Below are 26123 nucleotides of genomic sequence, written 5' to 3'. Positions count from 1 at the left end.
TGAAGCTTCAGGTGGTGATTTGATTTGGAGGAGATTCAGCCACCGAATCGAATCAGGGGACCGATTTAAAAGGTCCGAATAGATTCAAAGCTCTCCGAAACTTTGGAAAAGATTCGGAGAGCTTTGATGATTCAGGCAGTCCCTGGTGGCTGCAGCAGGGAGCTGCAGCCACTCCGAGCTGGTAAGTACTAGGGGTGGGGGAGGGACCCCTGTCAGCCCCTCCGACCCCCACCCTCTCCCCCAGTCCCGCACCATGGCTGCCACCACCCGCCCCAGCTCCTGGTACTTTAAAGAAAAGCCCTGGTGCTCACCGGGTGTTGCTGGGCGGGGGATGATCCCCACTGCCCCCCACTACATGGAGGGCTCTGTACAAGCCCCCTCTACCCCCCCTGCTCCCCCATGGCTGCCTTGCCTGCTGGGGCTCTGGCCCTTTAAGAAAAAAAAAAAAGTGGAGAAAAGCCCCAGGACTCCCCGCTCCTGCAGCAGCCTTGGGGCTTCAGGAGCTCATGCACAGCCCCCCACATGGCAGGGGGATCGCCCCCACTGGCAGGAGCGGTGAGTCCTGGGATTTCTTCAGGTTTTTTTTTTCCTTAAAGGGCCAGAGCTGGCCCGTGCGGGGCACCCGTGGGGGGGTTGGGGGAGCGAGGGGGAGTTCGGGGGCTTGTGCAGAGCCCCTCCATGCAGCATGGGGCAGTGGGGGGCAGCAGGGATTGCTCCCTGCCCAGCAGCACCTGCTGAGCCAGTGCAAATCAGATTCGGCTGAATCGAATCGGGACAGGGATTCAAATCACCAAATCAAATCACTGTCTCCCGAATCGGCGGAATCTGTATCTGAAGTGAATACCAGCCGCTTTGCACAGGCCTAGTAATCATAAATTCAGTCCTCTATGTAAGAACTGTGTTCTCTGAATGAGCACATCTTCACTACACAGTGAACGTAGGCTCATTGTTTTATGATGTTGTTAAAAGCCTTCTAACTCACTAACACGACACCCTCTTACCCAAGTTTAGCAGTGTGTTAAACCCAGGCCAGTCAGCCCCCCACCCAAGGACAGACTAGGGCTCAAGTGTTACTTTGTTCTGGCCGGTAACCTCCCACGTATGACATTGAGGTCATGTCAGCACAGCTTCCCGAAAGCACCTGGGCACACTACTGAGAAATAAGCCCTGCACACTAGTGCCAGCCCTACCTGTGCCCAAGCTTGCAAACATGTAGATGGCTCTCAGCAGCCCTGAGTGTGTACCCCAAGAGACAGCCCAAACGCAATACTAGGGCACAGGCTGGCAGGATTTGTCCTCAGCAGCCTGCCCAGGCTCTCTCAGGAAGAATACCAAGACACAATCTGAAAATGACTCCCAAATTCCATCTCATTTCCAACACTCCCTTGCTATGCCCTGGAAAGAGAATTTCTCCCACAATTCACTGAGAAAGCATCAGAGGGGCTCAGCTGAGAATGCTTTTCCCATAAATCCTAGTGACACCTGAAAGCAAGTGCAATGCTAGCCAGGACACAATAACTCAAGACATGTTTGAAGTGCAGCCATTTGGCTAACCCAGGGTTGCCTGCAATGAAGACATATTCAAAATCTCCACCCATACTCTCTCAGGATAGGCTTCACAAGGTAGAAAGAGTTTTACAGAGAAAACAAGGAGCAAGGCAGCATGGTGACAGGTGCTGAGCAGGTTCATCAGATTCCCATATAAGCTCTTAAAACTCATTTCCTCCAGATGGTTTTTGATTAAGTTTTAAAATGTAAAACCATCATGAGTATACACTACCTTCCGCCACCTGCATCTGGGCATAAGCCGTGTATCACTCATCTTGCGAACAATGGGTGTTGCAATTCATGACTGCTTAAAGCTGAATGAAATTACGGCATAATGAAGCAATAACTGGCTGCTGGAATTTGCATATAAAACATCAGGTCTGTCTAAGAAGTGCATACACAAAATACTTTTCTGGGAGCCATTCTGCATATGATATGGGTGATAAAGAGCTCATTCTGAGATCTGGTTATTCTAGAATATCAGCTGTTTACACCTGAAATATAAGCCCAAAGGTCAGACCAAAAGTATGCTAGGTTCTGAATTCCAAGGAATAAAAGCCCCAATGTAACAAACAGGATATATAGTTGAGGAAACTAGTTACCTGTAGTGGAATTGACACACATCTCCCACATAATTCTTGCATTAATGTAAACCTCAGGACCTATATATAGTTTCTGCCTCATGCTTGTGTCACAAGGCCATACCATACCTGAGTTATAAGAGCATGGTGAGATCTCCATCAACTTGAAGATCATTAGCTTCAGCAGTGGACTTACAACACCTTATCCAAACCTTCCAAGAAGCCAACGCCAGCAGCTCTCCTTTTCACAAGGAGGAAATAGGTATGTGAACAATTCGTTTTTTAAAAGTGGATTCCTCAACTCTGCAAGAAGAAAGGTGGGAGAGCAATGTCTGGAGTGATATACACCCTCAACTGTTTGGGGGGAATTCTCTCTGTCTGGACACTCCCATGACCAATTTCCCACTTCTGGAACTCAAACAGGAAGTATGAACATGCACTGACCACCAACATGCATTTTATAGCTGGGGGAGAAACAGAGAAAGCAACCAAGACAAATTTAAGGTTACAAAATGGTTTTACTGCTTTCTAGACTGAAATTTCCCTTATAATGCCTTCACACAAAATTAGAGATGTGGATTTTTTGGTTTTGGTTGTTTTGTGGGGTGGTTTGTTTTGTTTTTGTTTTTTTGGGGGGGGGGAAGGGGGCTTAAGTTGTTGAGTTACAACAGGTAGAAAAAGGTGCAGCAATAAAAAGCTTGGCTATACAATATTTGAAGAAGAATTAAGCAAAAGCCATTGAGTTCAAAAGCTCCAAACCCGTCTCACTGACGTTTAATACATGACCTTGGTTTAGAAAATGGATCTTAATTTGATGGCACTGGGATCTTTTTAAAACTGCACACTGAGCATATGTTTTAGTGTTGCTTATGCTCTCCCCACAGACCAAGGAAACACGTGCTTCACAGTGCAAGAGCTCTGGCCCCAGGAACATAAAATCATAGAAAATGAGGGTTGGAAGGGACGTGATGTCATCTAGTCTAGCCCCCTGCTCAAAGCAGAACCATCCCCACCTATATAATCCCAGGCAAGGCTTTGTCTAGCCGGGTTTTAAAAACCTCCAAGGGTAGAGATTCCACCACCTCTCTAGGTTACCTGATCCAGGGTTTCACCACACTCCTAGTGAAAAAAATTTTCCTAATATCCAACCTAAACTTCCCTTGCTGCAACTTGAGCCAATTGCTCCTTGTTCTGTCATCTGCCACCACTGAGAACTGTCCAGCTTTTCATCCTCTTTGGAACCATCCTGAAGGGAGTTAAAGTTAAATCTCCTCAGTCTTCTCTTCTCCAGACTAAATAAGACCAATTCCCTCAGCCTTTCCTAACAGGTCATGTCCCCCAGCCCCTGAACCAGGTTCACTGCCCTCCACTGGACTCTCTCCAATTTATCCACATCTTTACTGTAGTGGCCAGCCCAAAACTGCACACAGTTCTCCAGATGTGGCCTCACCAGTGCTGACTAGAGGGAAACAATCACGTTCTTTCATCTGCTGGCAACACACCTACCGACGCAGCCCAGTACGTTGTTAGCCTTCTTGGCAACAAGGGCACACTGCTGGTTGATATTCAGCATCTTGTCCACTGTAACCCACAGGCCCTTTTCTGCAGAGCTGCTGCCCAGCCAGTCAGCCCCCAACCTGTACTGGTGCATGCCACTGCTCCATCCTACGTTCAGGACCTTGTATTTGTCCTTATCGAACTTCACGAGTTCTGTTTTGGTCCAAGCCTCCAGTCTGTCTCACTGAATCCTAGCCCTAACCTTCAGCATATCTACAACTCCCCCCAGCTTGGTGTCATTTTGCAAGCTTGCTGAGGGTGCACTCCATCCTGTCTTCCAGACTGCTGATGAACACCTCCAAACCAGCCAGAGATTTCAGGGGGAAGTCTCATAAAAAAATTCCTCCCTTTTATATAGAAGTCCCCACTGGGAACAAGCAGGAGGCCAAGAATAAGAATAATACTACAAGTTGTATTTTGACTTTTTCCTTTTAAGAGACTCCACTGAAGCACCCACCACCCCTGACACAGGCAAATATCATTGCCACATCTAACAGTTAAGTGATCTGCCTAAGATCATGCAAACAGACCATGACAGAAGAGGCAGGAGGCCCCGCCTGTTAATTCCTAATCCACTATAATACAGTGCTTGTTGAAACAATTCCTTCTCTCCTCCCAGCTTCAGAGCTGTTGTTTGCAATATTTATGTAAATCTCTGCTCTGACCTCACTTTAAACACAATATTCAGATTTCAAAAGGAATACCAAAGAAGCAGAAAAGTGCTACAAAATGTGACGGAAACAATCCAAAACATGAAGGTGGTGACTGTTTGAAAGAAAATAGATGATAAGAAGCCTTGGAGAAGTCATTTGCTGTTGCGTGACAGCCAACTTAAAGACACTGACTGATAGAGAATCTACCCAGCTTTTAATAACCTGTGAATAAGTAACTGTACTCAGTATTCAAAATGACTATAAGCAGCACATTAAAGTTTGCAGGCTTCAATTTTTGTGCTCTTTTCCTTGAAACGCCTTTGCCTGCCAGACTGAAGGAGCCCTCTAGCATCTGATACCTTCTACAAGATAATGTAGACGATCAAGTTTCTCTCTAAAGAAAAGAAGAGACGAGAGAGGAACTGAGCTGTGAAGACTTTCACTTTGAGGCAGGCTTTCTAGACCTCAGTATATTCCAGTAGCTCTTTTGTACCTCTTCCACTGCTGGGGCATTTACTTTACAGTATGAATACTGGGCCTGAACACAGCTTGGCAGTAATCATCTCAACAGTGTTGTGCAAATAAATATTGCTCCTCCTGCTCAGTATTATACACCCAGCAGTTGCATTGGGAGTTCAACTGCTGACCCCAAGAACTTTTCAGGGTCACCACTTTTTGGTATACCATTCCCCAGGCTGCACCACATGGCCAGCTGCCTTCCTTAAATTTAGCTAGAAAATCCATCCAACTGTGCCCAGCCTACCAGGTGCTCTGCATGGCTCTCTCATCCTCCAACAATTCTCATATTAGAAAGAAAAAAAAAAGGCATGTTGATACAGTGGCATGATGAGAATTTCTCTGAGACCTTTACTCGCCAATTCCTTGTTAATCATTCTGGTTTAGATCCATCAGTCAGTTTTTCTTAATCAAAGTACTAGGCAGTACTCTATGAAAACATAACTGTAAATGTATGAGAACTGGCTAAGTTAACTGTCAGCCGGGCATGCAACCTTGTCATTGAACTAAGTTAGACAATGTCTAGTCCATATTACTATTATAATTACAATGTTGAAAGCTTTAATAATCAGGCCTCTGTTCTGCCATTATTTTGCCCCGAATTGGTGTCAACCTCATTGGCCTCCAGTTGCACCTTTGACATCTTAAAATATTCGTTCAGCACTGACTTTCTTTCCCTAGAAGTTCAAAGATTTAATAAATACGTAACAGTCACATGGTCTGGAATTTTGCTCAGCTAATGCGTGAGAAGTTGCATAGTACAATATTTCTGGATCTGTTGACTAGAAAGATGTTTAGCAGATGCTGTTCTACAGCAGTAATTAAGATGATAGAGTATTTCAACATACATATGGGAAAATCATCTAGCTTTGTTCCAAACACCACACAGATGTCTACTGAACACATCTCAGTTTCTCCTGACTGATTTTTGAAGGATCTTGTCTGAAACATTAGATCTTGCCTCATCTTAGTCAAACCTGCCAACAAAAAGAAGAAACATCAAAGAAGACTCCTATGCAGGTATTTTCCAGTACACACATGCACCCTCTATATATTTTATAGATACTGATATCTGCAGCTATGATATAGATACAGATTACACTGACAGCTATACTAATTATCATCTATAGATATCAATATCGGGGGGGGGGGGGGGTGAAAACCTGATTGCCTTCCGTGATTCAGCTCAGTTATCTGTGTATATCATCAGCCTCTGTTTCAGAGTCAAGTGCAAGAAAGCCACAGTGGAAAATAATGGGAGGGGAAAAAAAAAAATCTTTCACTGGAAAACAGATGGATCACCTTTGTTTCACTGCAATGCTTTATAGCACATCAGAGAACAGCATCTGGTTTAATAGTGCTTTGCTATTTATAGCAGTGGCATGTATGTGCCATACAAGCCCATAGTCATGGTGAGGGAAGAGACGCTTTGATTAGAGGAGACTGTCATCCCTGCTTAAATGATGGTGAAGAGAGAAACTCTCGAGGTAGTAGTGTAACCTACCATTAAAGGTCCAAAACAAAAAATTTTCAAGCTCTGTGGTGGGGTTGGTAAGAGCCTGAACAACAGCCTTTAAACACATACCACTTTGCCAAACCCAGTTCAAGATGTGCCTGGAAGTGCATGACTGGATACTGGCAAAGATGTTTTTATAGATATATCCAGGTTTCACATTTTTTTTAGCACTGCTTCGATCATTTTCTTTTTAGTGCTTCTTCTCCATAAAAATGTTCCCTGATTTATGGTTTCCCTTTCCCACCCCATTACAGAGAAAACAAAAACAGAACTGTTCACTCATGTAGTACTAAGATGTGGATTAATCCTTACATTACCAGTGCAAGTTGATGTATGAAGAACACCACCTCCCACCTATAACACAAAGGAGCATCATTCCGAAGGCCAGCAAGCAGGACAGCAAGGATGAGAACCCAGCTGGTGCCCTGTCCTGTGGTCTAGTTACCCAAGAACCCATTTCCCCCAAGGAGCCTAGTAGTTCTTCTCTGCAACTCTGAGTTTCAATCTATCTTTCTTGTATCATTCCTGCTATGTTGAAAATATTCTGTACATAAGGTCTTATACCAAGACCTCATATAGCACCAGTAATACTTCTCTATTTCTGCTGTAAATACCTCTCTTAGGAGATATTAGGATCGCAACATCCTTTTCCATAGCTGGATCACATTGGTCATCCTGTGATTAACTAAGACATCTGAAGTCTTCCCTCACCCAAGTTACTTCCAAGTAATGACCTCCCAATTTATAGCAGAAATTTCTGATTAGCTTTCAAGCTACCTGGTCTTGCATTTTGAATTTCATCCCATTCTTATTACTCCAGTGTCAAGGTCATCCAGTGCCTCCTGTACTATATTGCAATCCTCCTCTGTATTGACTATACCTCCTAACTTTGTGCCATCATTAAGTTTTATCCACATGGTCCTAGGCGTAACCAGGAAGCTCAGCATCTGGGGCAGCAGCAACAATGGGGCAGCAACAGCTCCTGGAGGTTGGTAGCATGGCCAGTCAGAAGTAAGTGTAGATGTTATTTTCTACACCCGCCACGTCAGTACCCATAGCTGCCGCTGCTGCTCCAGTCAACCCACCTTAACTGCACTACCGATTTGGGCTAAAGGGTCTTATGAAACTAATTAAACAAGACTGGTCTTTGAGGAATGCCACTAGCAACTTCCACCCAGTCCAGTGCTTCTCTGATCAACACTTGTTATCTCCCCTTTATCCTGTTCCTCGTCCACCCACCAAGTCTTGTATATTAAACCCCATCTTCTCCAGTTTAACAGTAGTTTGCCTTGAGGCATTCTATCAATGGCTTTTCCTACAGTCCAAGTCAACGAAGTGTGGAGTAGGAGCTAATTCTTGTGCAACTTGAATTTTATCTCCACCCCAGAAAATATTTAATAGAAAACATACTCTTCCCCTTGAGGGTCGAATAAATAAGAATAAACCAAGTCTCACAATCTTAACATTTAAATATGCTCTCCAACATTCAAAACAAGGTTCCATCCAATACCAAGGAACACACTGTTTAAAAAAACTGCAAGAATCCATCGTAGATCACATGGATTTACCAAACTCATTTCCATTAGAATAACAGCACCATAAGATAAGCAGAGGAATTTACATTCACAGTAGTGGTATAACAGCCAGATGAGAACCGTTCCAAATGCCTATGGAGCTTTGTTAAGTAAGCCCCCATCAACTTATGAGAACTTGTTATAAAATGGAAAAGAAAAAAGGTAGTCAAATAGTCTCATGGATATCTGCACTAATTAGTATTTCCACGATATCTCAGTATTTCCAACCGTTTTGTCATGTTTGATGTTATTTTTCAGGATTTCTTTTCTGAAAGGAAGTCATCTTTCAACTATAAACAAGATCTGATAAAACCAGTGTTTTAAACCTCTTCTGAATTAAAAAATCCTTTCTGAATTTCATTGAAGAGGCACAAAAGGGTATTTCTAACTTACCGAAAATTAATGCCAACCCATGAGAAGTCCCCACAGCAATCAGATTTGATGCTGCCTGAAAAAAAACACAAGGAAAAATAAAAGCGTTCACATTTAAAAATGCCAAGCTGTCAGAAATCCACCATATAAGCCTTTTCAGCATCTTTATCATGATGGCCAAAGATCAGCAGCAGAGGGAATGTCATTTTTGAAAGCTACAGACCCTACTTCCTGTAGACAAAAAACAGCTATACATGATAGGAAATCACCCACCCATCCCCAAACTGCTACTCTAATACAGTAAAATTTTAGATGTGAAGGACTGTCATGGTTCACAGTCCTACATTTTCTCCAGCCATTTGAAGTTCAATGCACTCAGAGACCATAAGGAGGATGAAAATGTCACACAGCAGATTCCCTCTTTGTGGGTCTGATCCTACCCTTTTAGCCTGGTATTTGAGTGCATCCCCTGCTTTTCCTAACCATGTGAGGATCCCAAACCTTGTAGTGTTGAGTATGCGTTCAGTGATTCTCATATTCCCACTGAGAGCTCAATCCAGTTCATAGCAACCATTACAGAAGCTCCCATCAACCTCACTGAGAGGAACATGAAAGCGCTCTAAGCTTTCCCAAGTTGGGCCATCATTCTGTTCCCAAAAAGTCTATGCCACAAAATGCACAGATGCTTTATACAGAATCTGACCTTGCTATTAATAATTTCTAGGTAAAAAGCAAGAAGACAGTGTCTCGACAAAGCCCTGGCTAGAATGATCTAGTTGGGGATGGTCCTGCTTGGGAGCAGAAGGTTGGACTAAACGTGACCTTCTGGGGTCCCTTCCAACCCTCATTTTCTATGATTCTAGTGCTGGAAAGATGCACCTGGAGTTTGATGAAAAGGAGCAGGAATAATAAGGGGTTTTAAACAAAATTACATTTTGAGTGGCAGGGTACAGAGATAGCTTGGGACAAATGCATGTATCCATAAATGAGGTAAATTTTCTGTTTTTTTCTGTAAATACTATTCCTAAGGGTGCTTTTTCTCCCTTAAAGAAACTGCCCCTTATCCTTGTCCACTGTAGTTATGTACAGTATGTGCTAACCAAGTTTACCTTGGTTTGCCCCAACCTCATGAAACATTATGCTTTTAGTCAAAGATTTTACAAAGAAACTAAGCAGGCCAAATACTGCCTGCCCTGAATTGAGTTTCTTTGTTCTTCAGCTATAGCTTGGTTTCCTAAACTGAGGGCTTACATTTCAGTTTTAATAATGTGAGATGCAGGAGTTTTTGTGAGATATCACTTTCAAAAACTCTTGCCTCTCATGCATTTCCTAGACCATAACAATTATAATATCCACTTCAACATTAGTTTTAATAATGATCTTTTAGCAGATGAAAGTTGAGGTAGGCTAGTGCTGATTACACCAGCTTTATGGTTGCTATTTTATGTCACAATATTGAACTGCCTTCAGGGCAGCCTGTGATATCTGTGTGGATACTGTATATTAATACTTAAACTGAAACAAAATAATGAGAAATTTGACATGGACGTTACTGAGCAGTCGCTTCACTTACAATGGGGAAAGAACATAAGGTTAGTGCCTAAGTGTGGAACCTCCTTCATGACTTGAGAAAGGCAAACAGCACAGATGGGAGGGCCAGGCTGACCTTGTAACAACAGCATGGGTGAGGAGCAAGGGCAAAACTCCTCCAGAAAGCAGGTTTCCCATGCTGCTCATTCTCCTGCCCTGCATGTTTGGGAATCTGAAGTGTGAAGATGTTCCACCTCCAGGGAGCAGGATGAGAAGTGAAAGTGCTGTGATTCTGGTTTCCACATTGCACTAACATGCAAGAGGGCTGAACTAAGTTTAAAGCGAGAGAGGTAATAAGAGGGAGATTTACTACACTGCAGTTTAAAACTCTTGGAGTACTTACTATGGCAGTAGGCAAGCCAGCATCCACTTTGTCCTAAAATGACAAATGAGCCATTATTAATAAAGTAAAATGAGGCAAGATTCAACAGCTCACAACTTCTCCCCTCCACCCATCTCATGCTTTCAAATGCAAGCCTGATTCTTTAAGCCCTCTTACCTGACTATCAATACCATCCCGAGGGGAGCTCCCCCTTTCATCCATCTTAAATGGTTAAGGCATTCCTGAATAATTATTCAAGACCCAGGGACTGAAGTACAGGCTCCCTTGTTTCACCAAAGAACTTATCAAGATGTGGCGTCCACATCACTTCCCTTCAGCCAGGAGCCCTCCATACTGACCCAATGCACCATAGGTTAAGCTTATAGGTATAGATCACAGAGGTAAAAAGCCACATGGGACAAAACAGACCACATCAAACCTCATACATGAGCCTCTTCCCCATAGCAAATAGTGACTATTTACTACCATATCTTCTTGCACATAACCTGTACATTTTCCCTAAAACCAGCAGGCAAAAACTGGGATGCACATTGCAAGTGAGGAAAAAGGGATCTCCACAGGTTCAAAAATATGGCTGAGGGGAGGAAGTAGAACGGTGGCAAGGTTAACTGCCTCAGTTCTGGGAATCATGGCAACTAACACTGCCACTGCTACCCCCACCCCCAACCAAATTTCTGGACCTGAGTGGAGCTCAGGTGGGTGGGAGGGAGCAAAGCACCCTGGGATGCTGGAGGATTGAATAATGGCTTCTCTCAGATGAGAACATAAGACATTGGTTTCTTCTGGGAGTGATTTAACCCTAATTGTTCCCGAGTTATTTTTCTCCTGGAGTGACCATCTTTACTTTGAGAGAAAAATCATGGTTTCTCGTGGGAAATACAGACTAGATGAAAGTACTGTCAAGTGCATATGTAACTGGTTGGATCATCACACTCTATGACTAGTCCTCAACAACCCAATGTCTAGTAGGAAGGAAGTATCAAAAGGAGTTTCCCACCATACACTGGGTCAGGCCAACACATAGGGCTGGTCTGCAGCCAGACCCAGGCTGCTGAGTTCAAACCAGCACATGTGACCCTGGGGTCAGCATGTGTGGGCAGACCAGATACACAGCTCTGAGGATACTGGGTGCAACCTGGATGTGGCTCTGGAGCCAGCACATGGGGTCAGAGCTGGGGCACAGCTCCTGATTCAGCACGCTGGATCTGTTACTCACCTGTCCTGCAAGGTAGAATATTCCCTCCCCTCACCCCCACCCCCAGTAAGCTGTCTGTAAAAATCAGGGTGCATGTTATATTCAGGGGTATGGTATATGTTGTTCTAAGGCATGGGTCCAAGAGTTTTCCCACCCAGCCTCCACCCTCTCTTAGTGATCTCAAGCTGCTCCATGAACTCTGAGGCCACTGCCTGCAACCAGCCTCCTAGAGCCTGGGTGCAATACAGGAAGAACGACTCTCAATTTGTGTTCGGTGGCACAAGCTCAGAGATCTCTTAAGACAGCATGCAAGCTGGTCTGTGTAGCACACAGTCCCGCTCAACTAAACTGCCCAGAACTAATAGTAATGACATGGTGCCTGCATCCCACACTTCCCTAGAGATGGCAAGTTTTGCAGCAGCTTACTGATGGCCAAGATGCCCCCACATGCTATGCCTGTTCTTCCCTATCTGTCTAGATGTCCCTTTTTTATTTGCCTCCTTGCCAAGTGCAGAACCCTGCAGCTCACCCCCTACTGAGCTGGGGATGATCCTGCTTTGAGCAGGGGTTGGACTAGATGCGACTTCCTAAGGTCCCTTCCAACTCCCATTTTCTGTGATTCTGTGACCTGCAGCTCACCTCTTATTATCCCTACTTTACCAGCAAGTTCTTACCTTATACAACTCAAGTTCTTCAGCTACTATTATTTTTCCTATTCTTCTTGAATCAGTGTTTTTTTGCTCACCGTCTCTGTTATCAGGTCACTCAGAGCTCAGTGAAGCCTGCTACTCCCAAAATCCTTTGTAGAACCATAGCTTAGCATAACTACCACCTCGCATAACCAGAACTCTTGCAGCATATGTTAGAAAAAGTAATTTATACACCCATTCCTGTTCACAGTAACAAATTCAATACTTATGGAGTAAAAGTGGGGCTGGGGGGAGGTAGGGCAGGGATACTTACCGCAGCAGAAACTATTTGGGCAGAAATTCCTTTCAGAAGTGAAAGTCGTATGACAGATCCATGGAGAGAAAAAGAATCAGGGAGCCTTTTCTTTCTAAAGAAAATAATTAATAAAATAAAATAAAATACAAATACTGTGGGAGAATAAAATTCCCACACCTAGATGTACAGGAAAAAATCCCCGAGGCTGCAATGGTTTCATTCACCATACACTGCCCCAGTGGTGCATTGCACACAATTCAGAGTGAGGTTTGGAATCTGAGACTCAGGCAAGCATTTAGAAGAACACGTACACGTAAAAGCTTAAAGTTACGTTTCCATTTAGCCAAGCTCTTTACTGTCAGTTGATGTTATTGTCTAATATGTCTAAGTTAATAGCAGTTAGCTGAGCATAAAGCCTGAAGCAAGACTTTGTTTCTCTGGCACTCCCCTAAAGAAACTAAAAAAACCACGACAGCTTTATGTGAATTCAATTCAATGACACCATTCTATTTTTTTAAATTAAATTTTATGTTTATGTTTTTAATCATGAAAGCTAATTGGAACACTGCCTTGTATTACGGGGCTCTGGATTCAGATCCTTCTATGCTTCCCCAAGTTGAAAATGTTTGATACGCTACCCAACACCAGCACATTGAGAAAGTTGTCAAAGGCAGGTGGAACTTACAGCATGTGAGAATGGACTGGAATTGCAGGACTAGATGTGCTAAAATTGTGGGGCAATTCTAGAAAAACAGACAGTGGGGAAATAAGTAACAGCATTACCCTCTAAGCCATCGTTAAGAAGAGCAGAAGCCATTTACATGATTTCAAAAATACTGTGGCAGGCTGCTTGGAGAAACACATTTGGCAGGTTGTAAAGACCTTTTTTAAAATAAATCATGACAGTCTAAATTCTGGTGCATAGTTTTGCAAAGGTTTTCACAGCCCAGAGCAATGTCCACTGACCCCTCAAACAAACCGAAGCCTTTTTTTTTTCTGCCGGATCCACCAGGAACAGTTTCATTCCACCAAATCCTATTTTATCTGTATCCTCTGCAGCATCCCTCTCTAGCACTGGCTGTAGGGTTTGCTTTTGTGTGGGACCCTGATAGATCAGACTACTCTCCTTCTCAAGGTGAGATTCACACCAGCCAGGTAAGAAAGAAGCATTATTTCCAGTCAGGCTCCTTCCCTGTCCACCAACACAAGCCCAATTCCAATAAACTTTCCCTATTATTGCCGTGCAACATATACTGAAAATCTGAGCACAAAAACAGTTCCAGGACCAGGGAGCTACATAGGAAGCTTTTCACACACAGACTCTGGGCTGTACTTCCAAGCCGTTGCGGCCCACTGGATCAGCAGGTGCTTCAAACACTTCTAATATGCAATTCTGTCACCATCCAGTTGTCCCCACTGGATCAAATCGGAACGCCGACGAGGCAGAGCAGGTTGGAGTGCCCAGCTGGAAAATGCAGCAGTATGGGGGGCTGCAAAAAATGTGTCTCTGCTGCCCACCATCAGGACACACACTCTCTTAAATCTCAAAGGAAGGAAAGGGAAGTCTTGCTGACAGGAACAGCTACCTTTTCATGTGTGCCCGGTCTCCACTGTCAGAGCTCGCCACTGAAGACGTGTCGTAAGAGTGTGTGTCGATATTATCGATGTTCAAAAGCGAGGGATCCTCCAGCACAAAAGTCTCTTCTTCATCATCAGTCTGAAAAACAATTTAAAACAGCACAAGTTTGCTAAGTGTGACAGATCAAACCCATCTCTCAGACTACCAGGCACGTGACTTGGTCTAGCAAGGTATTCTGGTGAACCAGTCAGCATAAAAACATAAGAATTGTATTTTACTGGGTCAGATCATAGGTCCATTTTGCCCACCCTCCTGCATCACACAGCAGCAGAGTGGATGTTGAAAGGGAGAGTGAACCAGGTTTGACCAGGGCTTTTGCCACTGTTCCTCTCCCACTTGCAGCCTGCAGCATATAACATGTAGGAAGTTGATTCAGAGGCTGTATCAGTAACTCTCAGGCTTAATGGCTACTGGTGACGCTTCCTCCAAGAATGTATCCAATCCCTTTCTGAATCTGGCTACACTGTAAGCTTCCACTGCATCTGGTGGCAATGAGTCCAATGCTTTTAATGACATCCCGTATAAAAAAACCCAAAACTTCCTTGTGTTTGTTTTAAACTTACCGCCTACTAATTTCATGTTGTAACCCCTCATTCTTGTATGGCAAGAGACAGTAAATAATAAATCCCTATTGACTCTCTACACCATTTAGTATTTTGTAAAAACCTTATGTTCCCCCTGCAAGTATCTCTCTTCTAAACTGAACAGGCCAGGCCTCTTTAGTCTCTCCTCAAATGGAAGCCCCTTCATATCACTCATCATCCTTGTTGCCCTTCTCTGTTGCTTGCTTTGGTGAACCCTGTCAATAAAGCCCACATTAAATGGGATTAGGACTAGCAAACTGACAGAGTTTAGGAAGCAGATGACAAAGACAACCTGTCCTAGGCCTGATGCCTCTGTAGTTTTAATCAGCAACCTGGAAGCGAGCATAAAACAGTGACAGAGCTCATCAGTGATGCTGAGAATGGTGCATGTGCTGGAGTGGAATCCTATTTTCCCTGGCAGAAAAGTTTTGGCTCCAGTGAACTTAATGCAGTAAATATAGTAACTTATTTTGTCAGAAGAGTGAGCAGATGTGGCTGCGAACAGCTGAGGCTGCGAACATTTTAAGTGCACTTTCGAGCTCCCCTCCACCTGAAATGTCAGAGTATCCCCCATGCATGCCAAGTGATTCAGTATTGTCACTGACTGTATTAACTCATCTGCAACATCCACCTCCCTACTTATAATGTTCTATGGCTATGTGTATATCTGCAGACCTAATGATGAACTTATTTTTGAGGTCTTCTAAAAATAAAAAGTGATAAAAACACATATCATACAAATAAAATACAACACTACTGGGAGGCACAATTTAAATATCAGGCTGTTTAGCAGTATAATTACTATATGGTCTGCACACATTTTGCCACATGCCTCTTTAAATATTGAAAAAGGAACATCCCATGTTTTCTGCATGAATGTTAATTTACAATGCACAACTGTATAATAGTCACATGCTCCGAAACACTACTGTGCATGACTCAGGGGCTTTCTTTACTCTTAAATACCTACCCACCTCATTCAATATGCTTTCCAGCGTCGGTGGGGTATCCACCTGAGGAATATTGAACTCTTTATCATCAATCTAAACAAAGAAGAGAAGGAGGAGACTGTTCAGGTTTTTAATCCCAAATAGATTTTCACAATCCTCTGTATAAAAGTTTCAGTTATACCCCACTCTCCATCCAAGATGCACAGGAGATTTCTCTTCTTTCAAGTGCTTTCTTTCAAGTTATGCTCCCTAACAAGTGTCAGGCTGAAAGCAAAAAGTTAGTGATTTCAATGTCGCAAAAATGATGAAGGTTGTTCTGATGCCCTGCTAGATATAGTGATTCAGATGGTATTATTGCCTATACAAAACCAAGAACAGGAAGATGAACAGGTCTCATGCTGCTAATGTAATTAAAATTAAAAACACAGTCTGGCAAGTCATTGTCACACTGGACTGATCCAAAACTGTACAATTGGTGCATTTTATCTCCCTTAAATATTAAAAATAAAAGCAGACCTTTAGTGTTGTAGAATTAAAAAAAAACCCAAAAACTTTAGGCAGAAGAAGAAAATTTAAGATGCTTCCATTTCAGACCATTGCTACTCAAATAAGACTTTGCTATAGCTGGCAGGCTGGTAATCACTATGGTTAGTGTGCAGGTCTACTCTGAAAAGTCTCTACAGAAAAATAGCAGTATGCCATGAACACAGCTGCCCCATCGTCAGACCTAAGCAACAGATGCAGATACAGGCCATACTGTATAAAAGGTGCTGATTTTTATTTGTAATCTAGGCATTTAATCAACCCTCTTTAGTGATTTTGTGATAAGCCTTTCAGCTATCATGTTGCTTGTCAGTTTGGGGGGGGGGGGGGCGGCAGGGAACAATGAAGCTGAGCCCCCATAAAACTTAACAAATAGACAAACTAGACTGAAGTGAGACTCTTCTCTCTTCATAATCTTTTAAGTAAATAAGTACTCCTGGGAGCGGCAGTGGATGTAATATGCTTTAAGGCAAATTTTACTTGAAGTTGGCCCATTTATCACACACGTTTAGTTTTGTCTGCTTACCGAATTCAACAACCTTCAGTTAGCCAGTTCTTACCCCGGTGCTCAAGTTTCTCTTAATGTTTTGGTGATCCAATCCAAGCAGCAGCTTTGGCACTCAACTATCCTTCCAATTTGTAAGCTCTTAAAGATGCATTTAAAAGTTAAAGGAGAAGCACTGCTGTTAAAGTTAGCTACGCTAAACAGCCAGAATACTTCACATTTGACAAGCAGTGTCATCCATACTTCTCCCCCCTCTTTACAGATGAGAAAACTGAGGCAGAAAGAAATGGAGAGACTTGCAAAGTCACTAAACCAGTGAACAGCACAGCCAGGAATAGAACCTTGACCCCTGACATCATGTTTAGTACCTTCTGCACTCACCCATTGGATCCCAGCACATCCCAGTTCTCCAAGACTTCCCGAACTACAAGAGACTGAAGAAACAGCAATGCGAGGTGCCAAGCTGACAAAACTGCAGGACTCTGAAGTAAAACTCTGAGTTGAAACGAGTGCTTCTGGCCCAAGCTGGACTTGTTTGTTGGCTCAACTCTGCCACTGAAAACCCATGGCAATTGTGCCATCTCTCTCAAAATGTTTCCATTTTCAATCTGAAAGTCACTAGTCCTCAGGAATTTAAACTCCCAGTGCAGGCTTTCAATGAGTAGGGTTGTATCTCTTCATTGAAGAGATGCTAGGAACCTCACTGGTTGCTTCTTGGTGAGGCCATACGAAACACTGTTTTCTATTAGCTAGTACTAAAAAGAACAGACACACTGACGTCTTGGGGAGGCATGCTGGGTTCTCCTCTGTTTGCATAGCCCTTTCAGTAATAGACTCTATGGGCCAAATGCTGCTTTTAGTTACTTCTGTGCAAAGCAGCACAGCAGCAGGATGTCGCAGGTATAGCCAAGGGCAGAATTTGGCCCTGCAGGGAAAGTGTAGTTAACAAACCACACTAAACGCCAGCTGTCTTTCCAAGAGATGCAGATTTCTGTGAAAGATGCCACCAGAGCAGATTCTGAACTCACACAGAGTTCAAAATCTGTTAGGAAGGCGCCGATTTTACAGCAAGCTCCTGACAACACAAAGCAGTCAAGTCTTAGCGGATTTGTGTAGAGTGGGACAGGTTTTGTTCTAAAAAGTGGTAGGGGAGAGATGAAGGAGCTACCCCTGCTGCTGTCTAGAGGGCCCATGCTACAAGACCATCTCCAGGGAGAAAGGGGCATGGGCAGGCCTCTGACCAAGAACAGCTGAGCAGATGTGCCTCCAGTCCCCAAATCAAGTTCCTTTTGGAGGCTGAAATAAGGAAGTTTCACAGTGGAGTGCCCTTGGTAACCTGCTCAGCAACATGACTAACGAAGTTCCTGCTTCACACCCTGTTTGCTAGTGCATTGAGGCTGCTCCCTGGAAAGGGCTCCGAGGTACCAGACCTTTAAAGCAGTATTATGAATCAGAGCCAGTTAGCACCGCAGAACTAACACAAGAGCAAGGAATGGTATTTACCACAACTCAGTGAGAAAGCTGTGAAGTGGCATGGTTTGAAAACAGCCTCGTCACTTCAAAGAGCAACCCTTAAATGAAGCTGGCCACCCAGCAAATGAAAAGCAAAAATCAAACATAAAAGACAATCACGCATTTGACTTGAAACATCTTCCCCTTCCCCCACGTTTCATGAAGCTTCCCTTTTAAAAATCAAAAGGGATTTATTGCTGGACAGCCCAGCTTGTCCCAGAGCTAGAAAATTCACATCTGAGTCTTACCAGCTCACTTTTGGCATCTAGTTCTCTTTCCAGATCAATACTGCCCAACTTTGGGAGAAGTGTCTCCTGACCCAAGAGCTTGCCAAGGTCATCTTCCAGTCCTGTGGAAGACATGCTCTGTTCTGGATTGAGGTTTTCAGTCTCTGTCTTCAATTCATCTGCCATCTTTTCCATTTCCAACAAATCCAGTGAGTAAGTCAAAGTGCTATGGCTCCTTCTCTTAAGCTTCTACTTTAGGTCCTGGCAGCTAAAATCTGCATTCTTTTCAAAGAGAAGATACACGTTGAAGAGAAAGCTTCAATAGTGTGCAAAACCAACAGACAGACACACATGCACATACATGCATGCACTCAACTGTATATTTCACACCACTTTCAGCCCATCCTGTAGCCAAAACTGAATGCCCATCAGGAGGTTTCTTCTACAGAAACAAGCCCCTCTTCTTCATTCTCAAAGGGACTGCTGCATTCCCTAGAAAATAAAAGCTTCTGCTAATTTCTCTGTGGACTTACGGAAATGCAAACCATTAAAAACAGCTCCAAGCGGGGTCCTGGCTCAGCCAAGGCCCCCATATCACGGTCACAGGATGGCTGGTGAAGGCACAGCCTGAGCGGAGTGAAACGCCTCCCTCAGCCCTGTCATGTGCCTGGAAACATCTCCCTGCTACTTCCTACCCCAGCACTGGTGAAGCCAATGGGAAGGAGCCTGAAATCAAGGACTGGAGAAGGGCAAGGCCCCTCCACACACAAAAGATGCATCTAGGAGGCCCACGCCAGCCATCCAAGGCCCCAGGGATGATGCCAACTCTGAGCTTTCCCTTGTTTCTTTGGCTACAATGCGCACACACACTTTGCACCCAGTGCAAGGAACTCCTGACTCACAGAAAGCAAGTACATTCTCTCAGGGTTAGAGTGGCAGAACAGAAGCAGCTATGGAAGGCAGAGAGATTCATAGATGAAACTTTCAAGGACTTTGTAGAACAGTTCCACCTCCACTGTAGCATCTCCCGTGCTGCTGAGAAGAATGAGAGCCTCAGGGATGAAGGACATCAAGCTGGGAACAAGCAAAACTATCCTTTAGATGAGACCCACCTTCCAGCTAATGTTACAGCACCTTCCTGCACTGAGCACACTCCTCCAAGGGTGGGAACCCCACAGGAGAGAAGCAGGCAGGTGGTGGTAGTAGGAGATTTGATTATTAGGCACATAGATAGCTGGGTTTGTGATGACAGAGCAGACAACAGGGTGACTTGACTGCTGGGTGCAAAGGCAGCTGACCTCACGAGACTGCTGGGAGGAGCTGGTGGTCATGTGATGTGGGTAAGAGTAGCAGGGAGGTCCTCAAAGCTAAATTTAGGCTGCTAGGTAAAAGGTTGAAGTCCAGGACTTCTATGGCAACTTTATCAGAAATGCTTCCCGTGCCACACACAGGGTCAGGTAGACAGGCAGAGCCAGTCTCCACACATGGCTGAAACGCTGGTGTAAGGAGGAAGGGTTTAGGTTTATTAGGAACTGGGGGAGCCCACACAGAAGGGACAGTCTCCACTCAAGTCAAAATGGTACCAGAAGGCTGACACATAACATTAAAAGAGTGGCAGAGCAGCTTTTAAACTAAAAACAGAGGGAGGGAAAAAGCCAGCATGCGTGGAATGGCACAGTTCAGATCGGCACAACCTATGGGATAAAGCTATAAAAAAAAAAAAAATGAGGATAAGAAACAGGGTGAAGATAAGTGCAAGCAAATACCTTTAATGAGTAAAAGGTCACATGGAAGTAATGAACCAGGCAACAATAAGAAGTACACCTGCTTTTATATTAATGCTAGAAGTTTAAGATCAAAGGCGGGGGACCTTGAATGCTTAGCTATAAATAATGCTCTTGACATAATAAGTCTCTCTAAAACATGGTGGAATGACGAAAATTAATGGGATGTTGTAATACCAGGACACAAATTATCCAGGAATGATAGAGCAGGTTGCACTGGTGGGGGAGTGGCACTCTACATCAGACTACATCAAATCAAATAGGTCAGATTTTTCAACTCTTAAGACAGGTGCAATAGAATCCTTGTGCATAGAAATCCCAGGTTATAACAGAAAAAATATGTCTATAGAATCATAGAAAATGAGGGCTGAAAGGGACCTCTGGAGGTGACATCTAGTCCAATCCCTGCTCAAAGCAGGACCAGCCCCAGCTAGATCATCCTAGCCAAGGCTTTGTCTAGCTGGGTCTTAAAAACCTCCAAGGATGGAAATTCCACAGCCTCTCTTGGTAATGTCTTCTAGTGCTTCACCATCCTCCTAATGAGGAAGTTTTTCCTAATATCCAACCTAAACTTCCCTTCCTGCAACCTGAGCCCATTGCTCCTTGTTTGCTCATCTGCCAACACTGGAAACAGTCCAGCTCCTTTCAGGTAGTTGAAGGCTGCTATTAAATCTGCACCCCACCCCCTCAGTCTTCTTTCCTCTAAACTAAATAAGCCTAGCTCCTTCAATATACCATCGACCCCCAGACCAGGGTAGCAGCAGTGAGCTAGAAATGTTAAGGGGGTTGAGAGAGACTGCCACAGCAGAAAACACAGTAATAATGAGGGACTTCAAGTATCCCACAAATAGAATGGGCCAATCTGACATCAGGTCAGGATGTAGAGACCACATTTCTGGACATTATAAGAGAGATTCCTGGAGCAGCTAGTCCTGGAACCTACCAGAGGAACACCTTTAGTGCAAAGGGTTTGTGTTACTAAACCACTGGGCAACAGTGACCACAATGCAACTTGATTTGACACCCATGTAGGAGGGGAGACAAGAAAAATCTACCACTGTAGCCTTTAACTTTAAAATGGGAAACTACACCAAAATGAGGAAGCTAGTTAGATGGAAGTTAAAAGGGGCCCCTAAAGAAGTGAGAGAATTGCAGGAGGCACAGAGCAAATGCATACCAAAAATAAAAAATTGGAAAGCACACCAAAAGCAAACCAGCATGGTTTCATGGCAGAGTTGCAGAGGCAATAAGCAAAAAAGAAAAAAAGGCTTCTTTTAAGAAGTGAAAGCCAAATCGTAACGAAGAAAATAAAAAAAAAAAAAGCACAAATGCTAGCAAAGCAAAGGTAAAAGTGAAATAAGACAAGCTAAGAGGGAATTTGAGGACAGACTTGCCAGAGAGACAAAAGATACTAAAAATTCCTTTAATTACATTATAAGCTGAAGACCTGCCAGGAGCTCAGTTGGGCCTTTGGATGATCAGGGTGTATATAAAGCATGTTAAAGATTGACAGGACCATCACTGAGAAACTAAATGCATTCTTTGCATCTGTCTTCACAATGGAAGATGTTAGGGAAATTCTGTCACCAGATCCACTCCTCCCTAAGGACAATCCAGTGGAGCTGACCCACAGGGTGGTTTCAGTAGATGAGGCTGTAGAGAAAACTGATTAACTAAACAGTAGCAAATCACCAGGACCTGAGGGCATTCACCCTAAGGTCCTGAATGAGCTCAGATGGGAAATTGCTGACCACTTAACTGTAGGACAAAAACTACCGCTAAAAACAGCTTTCGTACTAGAGGACTGCCAATGTGACTCCCATATTTAAAAATGGCTCTAGAGGAGATGCAGGGAACTACAGGGTGGTGAGTCTTACCTTCTATTCCTGGAGAACTGGTAGAAACAAGACTGAAAAAAAAGACTATTTCAGCACATGGATGAACATGACTTTCTGGGGAGGAATCAACATGACTTTGTCAATGGGAAATTGTGCCCCACCAACCTATGAGAGTTCTCTGAGGGTGTTAATAAGCAGGTGGATCAGGGTGATCCAGCTGACAGAGCACATCTGGACTTCCAAAAAAGCCTTTGACAAGGTCCTCCATCAGAGACTAATTTAGGAAGTCACAGGATCACAGGGAATGTGCACTCATGGATTAAAAATTGGCCGCAAGTCAGAAAGCAAAGAGTGAGGATAAAAGGTCAATTTTCAGGATGGAAAGAAGTAAACAGTGGGGTCCTGCTAGGATGTGTGTTGGGTCTAGGGCTGTTTAACATATTTATAAATGATCTGGAAAAGGGGATGAGTAGTGAGGAAGCCAAATTTGCAAATGACAAAATTATTCAAAGTGGTAAAGACCAAGGTGGATGGTGAGGAACTACCAAAGGATCGGGCATGATTGAGCAAATGGGCAACTAAATGGCAGATGAAATTTAGTGTAGATAAGGGTCAAGTGACGCACATGGGCAAAAAAACCCCAAACTCTACCTACACTCTGATGGGCTCTACATTCACGGTTACCACACAGGAAAGAGATCTGGGAGTCAGTGCAGACAGTGCACTAAAAACATCAGCTCAGGGCTCAGCAGCCACCAAGAAGGCAAAAAAAAAGTTAGCAATGATTAAGAGAATTGTGAACAAACCAGAATGATAACACGTAATAAATCCACGGTGCATCCACATGTTCAGCATTGTGCCTAGTTCTGGTCCCCAGCCCTCAAAAAGTAGATAGAAGGACTAGAGAAGGTCCAGACCAGGGCAGCAAAGATGACATGGAGGGGCTTCCAGATGAGGAGAGACTAAAGAAGCCAGGCCTGTTCAGGTTAGAAAAGAGATACTTGAGGGGGAATGTGATGAGCATTTACAAAATACTAAATAGTGAAGAGCAAATCAGTAGGGATTTATCATTTACTCTCTCTCACCATACAAGAACAAGGGTTCACAACATGAAAAGAGTGGGTAGCAAGGTGAAAACAAACACAAGGAAGTTCTTTTTCACCCTTTGCATCATTAAAGCATAGGACTTGTGGCCACCAGACAGGGTGGAAGCTGAGAGTTTAGCCAGATTCAAGAAGGGACTGGACACGTTCTTGGAGGAAAGGGGCCCCAGTAGCTATTGAGCACGGGAGTGAGCGGCACAGCCGCTGAACCAAAACTTCCTGGACCTTCAATGCTGGGGGCTGCATGCAAAAGAAGAGAGTCAGACCCTGTTCGCCTCCCTTTCAGCATCTGCTCCCTGCCGCTGTACAACACGGATACTTACTTGGTACATTCAGTCCAAAGGCAAAGAGCACTATTCCTGCTTTACAACAGGGCTAAGTGAGAAGCACCAGGAGCAGGCCCCAGAAGAGGCTACTCAGAGCAAGACTCATGCTCAGGGCCCTCAAACCGCAGAGCCCCGACAGCAGCAGGTTAACGCCAGCGTTGCTGTGCAGTGCTGTAACAAGTGCCGTGCAGCTGCGGGGGTGGGGGGCAGAGGAGCAAAGCCTGCTGTCAATCTCAGCGTGGTTTAGTCTTTTCTTTCCCACACTGGTCAACTACAGAAGCCACGGCACTGCTCTAGCCCAAACGAATACACCTTCCCAGCCCATCTTCCGTCCATCATGCTAGCCTGGTTGGCAGCACAGTAACTGCCTGGTGCCATCCGCAGAGTGATACTTCATCGTGTCACACAGGAGGAAGAGCCGGGCTGAAGGCAGACACGTCCTCAGCTCACCCAGACAGAACCTGCATCCCTTGGGGACACGAGGCCCGGCAGCTGCTCCTGACTGTCCTCCACAGCCGAGCACCCGCACCACGGCAGCCCGGGCCAGGCACACCTGGGCTCTGAGCTCGCCAGTGGCAGCTCTTGCACACACGCCCGCACACTGGTGTGCACAGGCAGATACACATATATGCAAATAACACAAACACATGCTCACAGGTACACACACGTATGCAAGTGCACAGAGATACACCCCCACACACAGATGCACACTCACAGATATACATGCATGCGCACACAGGTCTGCGCACACACACAGATACATGCACAGATATGCACACACAGGTGCATTCATGCACACAGAGAAAGGCACGCACACACACACGCGCGCGCGCGCGAATTGATGAGCGGGAGGGCACCCCCAGGTCACGGTCGGGGCAGGGCGCAGGGGCTGCGCGGACTCACCGCCGGGCCGGGGCCGGGGCCGGGGCCGGGGCCAGGACAAACCCACGCCGACTTCCGCCCTCCCTCGGCGCAGCCTCGCTGCCCGGCCGGCTCTTAAAGGGGCCGCGCGCAGCGCCCGGGCCGGGCTGTGCAGTGCCGGGAGCCCGAACGAGCGCCCCCTGGCGCGGGGGAGGCGCCGGCCGAGCCACTCACCTCGCTCTTCCCTTACCGCGGAGTAACTGGGCAGGGGGCAAAGGCCGGGCCGGGTGAGCCGCACCTGCGGGGAGCCTGACTGCTGAGCGCTGGCCCAGAGCAGGGACCGCGCTGCTGCTCTTCTTTCTGCTCCCTGCCCCGGAGCAGAGCCAGAGGGAGAGCAGGGGCACAGCTACACCCCCATTAGGCACAAGGCTCCTGTGCTGTGCTCCAGCCCCATTCTCAAGTCCCTCAAGCGGGTGAAACCCCATCCTGCCCTGTGCCACAGCCCTGGTCAGGCATGCCCAGCTGGGCCAAGCGCCCCGGTCACCGACCGGCCCCTGGCTCCAGCACACGGCTCCACTGCTGAAGCAGCCGCTCGCCCCTTGTGGGCCCATCTGCAGCCTGGGCCTGCGTTGGCAAGTCTCAGTCACTCATGCCCCAGGTTCCTGGCTCTGCTTCAGTTTCTCCCGATCCTGATGTGGGATGGTTTCAGGTCTCGGCTCACACCACAGCCTGTGCCCCACAGCCCTCCCCTTCCAGGTCGCCTGGACCTCCTTCCCTGCACCCCACCCAGATGAAGTGCTCTGTGCTCCCACCTTGCTGACCCCCAGATCGCTCCTAGTGGCGTATGGCAGGCCTGGCTGAACCCCACAGACCCTCTCTGCCCCTTCCCTGCTGTTCCAGGAGCCGTTCCTGCTGCCAGCACGGGGGCTGGGCTCAGCTGGAGATGGAGTGAGGGATGAATGAGGGTCCTTTCCCACACCTGCTCTGGGCCTGGACAGGGCCTCTGTCCCTCTCCCAGCTGACCCCAGCCCCCTGCTCAGCTCAGTTGGCTTTAGAGCTTCCCTGACCTCAAGCAATGGAGAAAGCACCAGCTGAAAACAGGAGAGCGAGGGACCTACCTCTGAGGAGGAAGAGGAAGGGAGGGGGATTTTCACCTGCTTTAGGGACTTCAAGTCCCCAGAGGCTCCACAGCTCAGTCTGCCCACATGGGTGGGGTGGTGGAACTGGAAGTAGGGGGTACAATGCAGGCTGCTGTTCCCACACCCCCTTTGGGAAATGCTGGATCTGCCCCTGCTCTTGCCCCAGGTTGGCCACCTGGTCTAGATGCTTCACAGTCGTTTGCTCAGCACCCAGTGAAGCCCCAACTGGCTCTGATGCAGAATGCCTGCAAATCATGCTGGGCCCAGGCATGGGAAGCCCTGGGGAAAACGCTTGGGGGTGTGTTTTTTTTAATAAGGCTCCAGGTGATGTGCCCTGGCTTGCCCCGAGACAGTCACTGATGACAAGCTCAAGGCTGGACCAGAGTAACCATTCTTTGCAATGTGTGGAGATAAGGTGGTGAATCACAAGGCCTTCCACCAGGCTTTGGCCAGGGAGTATGCGTCCTTGCAGATATAGCTACCCAGCCACTCCCTGGCACTGTAGTTAGCACTGCAGCTTCATACTGAAAGGGAGCCAACACTAGACAACCTGCAAGAAACTCTGTGGAGACCAGCAAGGGTGTCCTCTGGGCTACCCCGGTACAGAGGCCTCACTCTGGCTCAGCTGCCTCCCAGACCTGCTAGGGCTTTTAAACAGGCTGGAGGACGTGGCTCAAAGTGTAACTGTGTCAGGGAGAAAACAGAGCGCCAGAAACCTCAAA

The 26123-nt window shown here is 45.7% G+C and overlaps 1 protein-coding gene across 6 annotated transcripts in view; it reads right to left on the bottom strand.

The window, feature by feature from the left end:
* The window catches only part of VPS8 (VPS8 subunit of CORVET complex), a 167635-nt gene extending 143257 nt beyond the window's left edge, over positions 1-24378 (bottom strand). For 4 of the 6 annotated variants that reach the window (XM_059730747.1, XM_059730749.1, XM_059730752.1 and 1 more), the window contains exons 1-8: positions 24305-24378; positions 18372-18632; positions 15588-15656; positions 13977-14107; positions 12409-12502; positions 10251-10283; positions 8339-8393; positions 5704-5832 (exon numbers count right to left, since the gene is read on the bottom strand). In XM_059730747.1, the coding sequence (XP_059586730.1) occupies positions 5704-5832; positions 8339-8393; positions 10251-10283; positions 12409-12502; positions 13977-14107; positions 15588-15656; positions 18372-18545 (685 nt within the window). In that variant the 5' untranslated portion in view covers positions 18546-18632; positions 24305-24378. The remainder of the gene's footprint in view (positions 1-5703; positions 5833-8338; positions 8394-10250; positions 10284-12408; positions 12503-13976; positions 14108-15587; positions 15657-18371; positions 18633-24304) is intronic. The other 2 variants (XM_059730750.1, XM_006270452.4) reach the window with 1 other exon arrangement.
* Positions 24379-26123: the final 1745 nt, after the last annotated feature.

The sequence above is a fragment of the Alligator mississippiensis genome, chromosome 7 (genome assembly GCF_030867095.1).
Source record: "Alligator mississippiensis isolate rAllMis1 chromosome 7, rAllMis1, whole genome shotgun sequence".
Lineage (NCBI taxonomy): Eukaryota > Metazoa > Chordata > Crocodylia > Alligatoridae > Alligator > Alligator mississippiensis.
The sequence above is the reverse complement of the archived record's forward strand: the minus strand, read 5'-3'. Positions and strand labels throughout refer to the sequence as shown.